At 28.5% G+C, this 9,600-nt stretch overlaps 1 protein-coding gene across 3 annotated transcripts in view; it reads left to right on the top strand.

Moving 5' to 3' along the window:
- Nucleotides 1-3,071, top strand: part of Tcf21 (transcription factor 21) — a 57,578-nt gene extending 54,507 nt beyond the window's left edge. For 2 of the 3 annotated variants that reach the window (XM_029486032.1, XM_029486031.1), the window contains exon 4: nucleotides 2,699-3,071. In XM_029486032.1, coding sequence (XP_029341892.1) covers nucleotides 2,699-2,848 — 150 coding nt within the window. In that variant the 3' untranslated portion in view covers nucleotides 2,849-3,071. The remainder of the gene's footprint in view (nucleotides 1-2,698) is intronic. The other variant, NM_001162877.1, reaches the window with a different exon arrangement.
- The last annotated feature ends 6,529 nt before the right edge of the window (nucleotides 3,072-9,600 follow it).

The raw sequence follows: 9,600 nt of genomic DNA, 5'->3' as shown, positions 1-9,600 counted from the left end.
TCTGACCATCCCATAATTAACATTCGATCTTCATCCCACTTCTGATGTAAGAAATAACTAATACTTTCGTTTACAACAATTTATTACTTTCAATACTTCAATACACATACATAATAATTCAGTAAGTACGGAACGACGTGCGTCCCACGTACGTACAAGACAACACAACTACAACTATTAAACATAACCTCAAACATGAGTGGAAAAGTAATAACAATAGTGATAATAGTAATAATGATAATAGTGTTAATGTCACAGTATATCAAGTTAATTTAACACATTGACGGTGAGACGTTGTAAACACCATTTCGTTCCATAGACATGCTTAAATGTGGCACTATCTGAATTTGTAAAAAATGGAAATAATTGTCTAAAATAATTAGCTTTAAATTGACATTGTCCGAATTCGCAATTTGCTTAATATGGGCAACACCACTTCCTCTTTCATATGAAACCATTGAAATTATTACTGTTAAGTGCTATTACAGTAATGCCATATTTTAGAAGGTTTTTAGGTTACCTACTGCTATAGCCAGGGGCGGATTTACCCATAGGCCACCAAGGCACTGGCCTAGGGCGCAATATTTTTTGGGGCGCAATTTTTTAGTTAATTTTTACTTTTTAGTTTTTCATAATTTCATAATTCTAATTACCTAAATTTATATTTTATACTAGTTGATCCCGTGCACTTCGTTTCCCGTTAAATGTTCCAACTCCATATGACTCAAACTTTGATCAATTCGTTTTTAATATTCGGTGTATGGTGTTCAAAATCTATCTTAACTTTTCTGTTGCCTGGTAATGACGTAGTAAATAATAAAATAATAACTGTTTTACGTGAGTTTTTTTATGTAAGTTGATCATCTCCGGTTTTCCTCTTTTTGAGCATATATATCGTGATATTATATGTTTAATAATAAATTGTTGATTAATATTATTATTATAGAAAGATTGGTGATTTATTTTTTCTAAAAAAATGAATTGTTACTGTTATTTTGTTGCTATGGCAATTATAAATTATAATTTGACCTTTAATTGGCCACTCTTTATTTTTCTTTTATAAACCAATGAATTTACACTTCGGACTCCCTGGTGATCGTTAAAAAATACCTAGGCCATTTTTGACTTCAGACTGATACTTATGAGCTCAAACTGAATATCTATGTTGAATTTCAAAAAAATCTGAGTAGTAGTTTTCAAGAAACTGCGTTATTTGAGAAATGGCCACTTTTTTTTATTATATAGATTATTTTTTTTTCGTATACAACTAGCATGAAACTGGATAATGGCTCACGTAGTCACGTCGCAGTAACGTTTTAATTTATAAGCTATAATAACCTTGCCGTTTGAGTTAAATTCTGCGACCAGCGCGCGCCGCGTTGCGCCGTCACCGCTAGAGGTTCAACATCGACACTCGACAAGGCAGTTGCCGGCGTTGCCTGTGTTAATGCATAGGAGGTGGTATACGGGTATGCGGCGTACACACGTACAATATTGTGAATAGCGCATGCGCAAAACGCCAGCCAAGGCAGTCAAATATACTGCCTCGGGCCGCCGGGTTCATTACTACATTGTATAAAGCCACTCCACTAGCTATTTTTTTATAGGTGGGGGACAGCTCGCACAGTGCTTAGTAGTTAGTGGAATGACCCGCCTCACCCCGCATCCGTCAACACAATATTAGAATACTGGAATTAATTCTGGAAATCAGGTTTCTTGATAAAGTAATTAATAATAATAAATATTGCAACGACGCGCAACGCTGGCACTGTCGCCCGTCTCCTGTAAAGTGCATACTGCATACTGCTCAGAAATTTGCTAATCGATTACGATTATAGAGACTAGAATGCTCACATAAATCAAGGCGAAAAATGATTTAATTATTGTACAAGTGTACAAATGTACCTATGCAAAATTGTATTAATATTTATTTGTTTAGTTGGTATAAAAATACCTAAATACAATTTTTATAGTTTTGTTTTAGTTCATGGAACATTACTCCCCCCCCCCCCCCCCCCGTGAGAGCACACCAATGTACGGGGCGCTAGTGTTGTTATACCTAGGGGCGGAAAAATGGTAAGTCCGCCTCTGGCTATAGCAGTAATATTTTAAACTTTCTATATGGGCACAAATAGATGAATTTTGAATATACTTAAGACCGTATATTTTCAAATTCTTCAGATTTTTTCTGCTACTTAAGGAGTGTCCTGTGGAGATACGAAATTCTATTATCATTGATAACTATTCTTTCGTTAGGAATTTGATGATTCTTGTTCATACTTGACCGGCAAACCAATAATCATTATATTTTTATTTGCAGTAGGTCCATAATAATTACCGACAGCAATGAATCCGAGAGGCGATATCGTCCTTTCCGGCACCTAAAATATATACTTAAATACCATATTTTTAAATTTTTTGTGCACAAACTTTAGCATAAATGCCTATCTTTTTTCTTTAGGAATTTGACGATTCTCGTTAATAGGTACATAAATTGCAAATAGATAATCATTATAATATTTATATTTATTTATTTATTATTATTTGTACGTAATTACCGACTGCAATGACTGCGAATTTATCGTCATTTGTTTGATTATCTCCTTTTACTGTGCCTAAAATATGTATCACATATTTACACACACACACACACACACACATATATATTTTTTACCTATGTTTAAATTGTTTATTTCAGACTTGGCCGTATAACGCACACAACACCGCGAAAGAATGTTCATCGGCTGACGATGATGACTACAGATACGACTGTTATAATGATACATTGGAAGAAAAATCGTATTCAACTTACGACAGTACTTACTACAAGTCTTCGATCAACTCGTGAATATTAATTGTCATTCGTGTTTATTAATTTATTCAATATAGACTTAGGTACTTAAATAAAAAAATAATATATATTATCATGATTATTTACTATAGACATATGTGCACATGTAAAATATTTCAATTCGTATTATATATTTTATCGATTGGCGATTAATTTATGGATTTACACGTAATTTAAAATAAACTGTACAATGATTTTAATAAAAACTACGAAAACAATACCAACTGGTTTTACGAAAATGTATACCACACGATAATATAACAATGAGGTAGACCTTTCATTAGACACGATGGACTATTAATCATTTTTTAGTTTTTAGAATAATATAATATTATGGAATCCGAGTAACCAAATAATAATTATAAAATCATACGTATCTATACCTATCATCTATATCTAACATCCGACGTGTAAAATATTTACGGAGTGATTATTTTATCGAAACACGAGATTGTCTAACCTATAGCCTTTTCCAAATATTGAGGGTTTTTAGATAAAATAATCAACCAATGAACATGTGCTATCTAAAGCCGAGGTGCTACCTACTGATTTGGAAAATCACAGAGATATAAACGAGGTACAAGTGAATTATAATACTTTTTTAACGTTTGAAAACGTTTCAATGTAAAAAAAATGCTTTTAATATTAACGTACACGTGCTCATTTATCATCATAATACGATGATAAAACGATTGATAGATTTCTCGAAATTTAATTACTCACAAGTATGGTTGGAAAAAAACCTATACCTAACAATATTTGATAGAATTTGTATTTTAATTATCTACCTATATAACCTACGATTTTAAATTGTTTTATTCACTATCTATAGGCTATAATCATTATATAGTTTTTTTTCATTAAAAGTAATATTTTAACATTTTGTGGTTTCGGTTATTTGATTATTTCCACATTTAAGTAAGCTAGATTACTAACAAATTGATAAACGATATTGATTTAGATCGTCTGAAGTAATTGAGTACGTTCGAGGATGATGGTAGTATCAAAAATGTATTTTATGATTACGAGATTTCGATTTTTTCGATTTTATCAATTAGGTCCAATCATTTTATTTTACTCAAATGTTCGTTTACGATAGTTTTCTAAATGACGGAACGTGTCATTTTCATGGTTTTAACAACTTAATTGTATTCGTTAATGCAAACGACTTTGATAACTTTAATAGTTTTTAATGCTAATAGCGCTCATTGCATGTTTATTTATCCGTTCATTAAAAATTGTTTGCCCTTTATATTAACAAACTGAAACTAAAAATGAATGTGACATTTGAAGTTCTTAGATAATAATATGTTAGTATTTTGGGAAATACCAAAATAAATTAACAATAAACACACGTCATATTATTATAAAGATTTAATAAAATCACAAATTTATTTTCTGTCAGCTTTCGCGAAAATAAAAAATTTCAGTGTAGTTTATAAATTTGTCAGTCCCATACAGTATGCAATTACTGTTTAATATTGTATTGTTGTTAAGATATTCATATAATTAAAAATACTTTTGTACATATAATTATTTACCTTAAGTGAAAAAATGTATCTAAGCTATATGCGAAATATCACAAAATTTACATAACGAATTCTATTTAACAATTATTTTATATTTTTTAATAAAACTGAAGCAGAGATAGGGAGTTTCAATTTTATTAACCGTTTTTCTTTTAATGTAGATACAGCAATTTAAAATAATATCATCGTCGCAGATTGTATTTATAAAATTAAATGTCGACATTCTGAAATGCACGAGGGCGTACATAAGAACGAGAACGTAATTGAATGAAACTAAAATACAAAAACAAATTATGTCCATAAAAATAATAACAGCTGAAAGGAGAGACAGTATAACGTAACTTTAAATGATGATAAATGTGATTGTAATATTAACGAAATAGAATCGATTAAATGAGAAAAAATAAATAAATCTTCGTTAATATTTTGTAGTATCACTTGAGCCTGAAGTCTAAACTCAAAACAAAACATTCTTCACAGAAAACCGCACCGTACGATGATAACTGTAAAAAGAACATATTATTTTGCTTCGTCCATGGATTTAAAATATAAAAACAAAATGAAAAACTTTAAAGCGCTAATTATTAGTTCACCGTTTTATGTAGATGTATAAACAATAAACTGACGAATATAAGTTTCTTATTTTAACTTAGTTATATGTTTATCGTTTATTTTGCACAAAAGTTAAATTTACTGGTTTCGTTATTTTATTTTATCATTTAAATACTGAGTGACATTTAGGAAAAATATGAAAATAAAAGCAAAACACAATAATATATAAAAAGTCAACGGTGCAGGTTGGGTTAACATAAAATAATTATCACTGTTACATGTTTAAGAAATATCAATTTCAAGTATATTTATTTAATTATAGCTACCCAATAGCTATGATTTTTCAACAGAAATGTTCAACTGGTAAATACAATAATAACATTAAGTTTATTTATGTCGTTTGGACCCTTATAATACCCGTATTTTTTTTTAATAAACATTATCACATTGCAACTTTAAAATATCAATCGAAATAACAATAATTATACAGTACGTATACAAAAATGAATATTTAACAAGTCAATGTCAATATACATTCAATGGGATATAAACTAACTAGGTACCATGTGGACCGAAAAATAGATATAGGTACCATAATAGTTATACTTAGACAATAGTACAATACCATCAAACTAATCATATCATAATTCATATTGACATTGTTCATGTATCGTGTCAATATAAGCTATATAATATGGATGAATGATTATGTTGTTTTTTAATTTTAATTTATCTAATATCATTACTCGTGGAAATTTAGCTTTTAAATAATATATTTCAAAAACTGTAGGTATGGAATTTAAATTTTAAATTCTGTTTCACATTTATTCAATTTTAATTTTAGATTCTGAACGAAGTGATGAATGTATTGATTTTACAATGATGTGTGTTTTTTTTTTTTTTTTTTTTCTTTTTTTTTTTTTTGTGTCTGACGACAACTTTTGGAGCAGTAAAAATGCTTCGATTTTCAAAAGTTGTACCTTTTCTGAAAGGAAAGTGAATCTAGTTGGTACTTTGGGGGGTCAAAAGTGAAAATTTCCCAATACTTTTCAAAAGCGGCAGGAAAAACCTTAAAAAAATAACGGAAAAACGCGAATTTTTACGCAAAACCAATTTTTGACAAAAACTAAAACTTAATTTTACTGTTACTCAAAAAATAATTATTGTAAGCACTTGAAATTTGCAACAGATGTTTATATTAGCGTTGTCTATACAGGGTTAAATTTTCAAAGTGTTTCGACTTTTTTTGAGCTATTTATAGACAAATGAAATTTTCAATTTTTCTAAGTATTTTTTTTTAAAATAACGATAAAAAATTTTTGGTTGGATAGAAAACTTTGAAAATTTAATACAAGGTTTCTTATAAGTTGTTCTCACAGTGATAAAAAAAAATCCAAAATCGTTAGTCACAATTTTTTTTTATAAGTGCTTAAAGTTTAAATTTATACGAAATATGTCAAAATTGCGAAAATTTGCAAGTAATTTTGTGGTTGAAAAATCGTAAAATTTTTTTCTTTTATAACTAAGCTTTTAAAATTTGGTACAAGGTTCTCCATAAGTTTTTCTTTAAATATCTGTAAAAAAAACTCAACCGGACTAAGACAAAAAATTTTTAGGAGTGTTTGAAATTTAAATTTTTACAAAACCGCATTAAATAACGGTTTAGCCTCAAACGATTTTTGATATTTGTTATTATTCAAAAAGTATGAGTCGTAGACACTTGAAAATTTTACCAGTTGTTTAAATTGACATTTTCTTTATATAGTTTTATTTTCAAAATATTTCACTAATTTTTAATCTATTTATAGGCAATTGAAATAATCGATTTTTTTTGATTTTTTTTTTTATAATGTTGATAAAATAAAATTAGCTGGGACAAATACTTGAAAATTTAATAGACGGTTCACATATGTTGTTCTACTCCCATTCAAAAATATAAAAAATACAATAGGCACAATTTTTTTTTTATAAGCATTTAAAGTTCAAATTTTGACTAAATACGTAAAAATTACGGCAATGTTCAAATAATCTTAAACAGAAATTCATAAAAGTTTTTCTTTTTAATTCTAAGATTTGGAAATTTAATACAAGGCTCCTAACATATTTTTACAATAGCAGTTGCAAAATAAAAGGAATACATTGTCACAATTTTTATTTATAAGCATTTAAAGTTCAAATTTATACGAAATATGTCAAAATTGCGAAAATTTGCAAGTAATTTAGTGGTTGAAAAATCGTAAAAATTTTTTCTTTTATAACTAAGTTTTTAAAATTTGGTACAACGTTCAGAATCGTTTTTCGTATACAATGATATAATATCATTGGATTCAAATTTAATTCCATCCATTACAGTAACCCACTTGTAACCTACTGTACAGCAGAGCGACATCCACGACTTACCCGCCTTTTTAAAGTATGAAAATATACTAGGGCTTAAGAGATGTCATCGCATCAGTTGTTTTCTATCTTTGACCCACTTGCAACATAACAAATGTATGTTTTACAGAGCCAACCTTGTGTTGTAACTTTTAGTATTGAAGTGAATTCACCTATTATCAAACTTTAGGCTAAGACGATAACCTACCTGTGGTCCTATATTGGCTGTTATTTGATATTTTAATTTGAATACAATTTATTTATTGTTATAAATTACACGCTCATAACTTACATACAAATTAAAATAACATAAAGTCGCCAACGTAGGAACATCATAGACAATGTTCTTAACTTAAAAGTTAAGATTGATAATAGGTGAATTCACTCTAATATTAAAAGTAAAAACTCAAGGTTGGTTACGCTTAACGTAAAAGTTTGTTGCGCGTGGGTCAGAGTTAGAAAACAAATTGTGCTTTGACATCCTATTAAACGAGTTAATTTGTTGATATTCAATTTAAAAGTTGATCAATATTTATAACATAGATCACATGCAACAATACATGCAACGTATAACAGAAGAGGCGGCGCTAAAGGGCTATTGTGGGATAATTTATTATCTCACGGCTAACATGTAGCGGAAACTGAAAAATTATTGGGTATTTTTTATTTATTTATAATACAATATTATACTATAAGTATTGTGTGGTTTAGGATTTAGATAATAATCGATATTAATTAACTAACACAGCTATGGTCCATATATTTAAATAATAATATTTATATCGACGTAGGTGAAGTTTGTTGTTATCAAGGTTCACTGTTAGATCCAGGAGACTATATTATTATGAAGTCTGGAAAAAAGAAACAAATTCGGCTTCAAAAAACGTTCAGAAAAGAGTATGTTTTTTTCCGCTCATTTCCGTTTTTGGAAAAAGTATCCAATATTTTAAACCATAAATTATTGTAAATTGTGTAGCTTGTAAAATTATTCATTTACACATAATATGCGATATCCAACGACCAGGGAAGGTCGCGCTAAGTATAAAAAGAAAAGAGCGCCTTAAAAAAACACATAGGCAAGACACACGTTAAACTGCCGGGCTATAATATAATAAAAATTTAAAACTGCAGCGAGGAACACGATTTCACAAATTTCCTCGAGGAAGCATAGCAAATTTGTAATTAGATAACGAATTTTGAAAATATAATAATCTAATTGAAAATTGTACGTAGAAGTGCATAGGTAGTGTAGTTTTTAAATCATTTTGAACAATATCAACAGGCTCATAGCCAATTTTACTAGAAACTATTATAGAGTATATTTTCAACATTTCATTAGATAATATTCTCAGCGGGCTGCATTACAATGCACTAATTGGCAACCAATATACAAAAAATAAATTAAAATACCAATTTATACTATTATTATTATACTCTGTGGCAACCATTTATAAACATAATATACCCTTATTTAATAAAATAATATTTTAAAAAAAGATTAAAACATCATTGTAAAATCAATATGTTTCTGAAATATAAGGTATCAACAAAAAACGAGCGATAACCCAACAAAAACCCTTCTTCATACTCCGTGCACAAAAAAAACGATAAGTATAAAAATAACGGCTCTAAAAGTTGTGATATAATTTTTAACTAAGTCTTTGGACTATAGATATAATTTATGTTAAAATAATCTGCTAAAAACATTGAACTTAGCTTGACGACTTAAGTTAAAAATTTAAAAATAATGAAACCCAATGAATAATGAGTACATACTACATAATAATATAGTCTACTATCATTGAGATAGGTATAGTGTAATCAAGCGTTTAAGACACCAAGCTGAGTTAAATTTTCTAGCACATTATTTTAATATAAATGATATCTATAGTTCAGACTATAAAATTATAGGACAATATTTTTAGAGCCTTATTTTTTTTTACACAGAGTATGGCGGGGTCATTTTGTTGGGATAACTATAACTGTAAAAACTTTATTATTATTGTGTAAATAATTAAATTAAATAATCCATTGTCACTGTATCAATACTGCTGTCCTGGGGCACCCGCAGGTAAATAAATTTAAAAATGTAATTTAATTAACTACGCAGTTTTTATGCTGCAGTAGAAGTCAGAGATTGTAATCTATTCTAATTTTTAAATCCAATAAATTAATTTCATTAATTAATGATTATTCAGGGACCTTCAAAAAAGTATAAAATACATAATATGACGTGTAAATGCTTACCTACAAAATAAAAGAACTTAAATACTATATTAAAAAAAAAAAAAA

Source organism: Acyrthosiphon pisum, chromosome A1, assembly GCF_005508785.2.
Source record: "Acyrthosiphon pisum isolate AL4f chromosome A1, pea_aphid_22Mar2018_4r6ur, whole genome shotgun sequence".
NCBI classification, from domain to species: domain Eukaryota; kingdom Metazoa; phylum Arthropoda; class Insecta; order Hemiptera; family Aphididae; genus Acyrthosiphon; species Acyrthosiphon pisum.
This window is presented reverse-complemented; position numbering and strand designations above follow the sequence as displayed.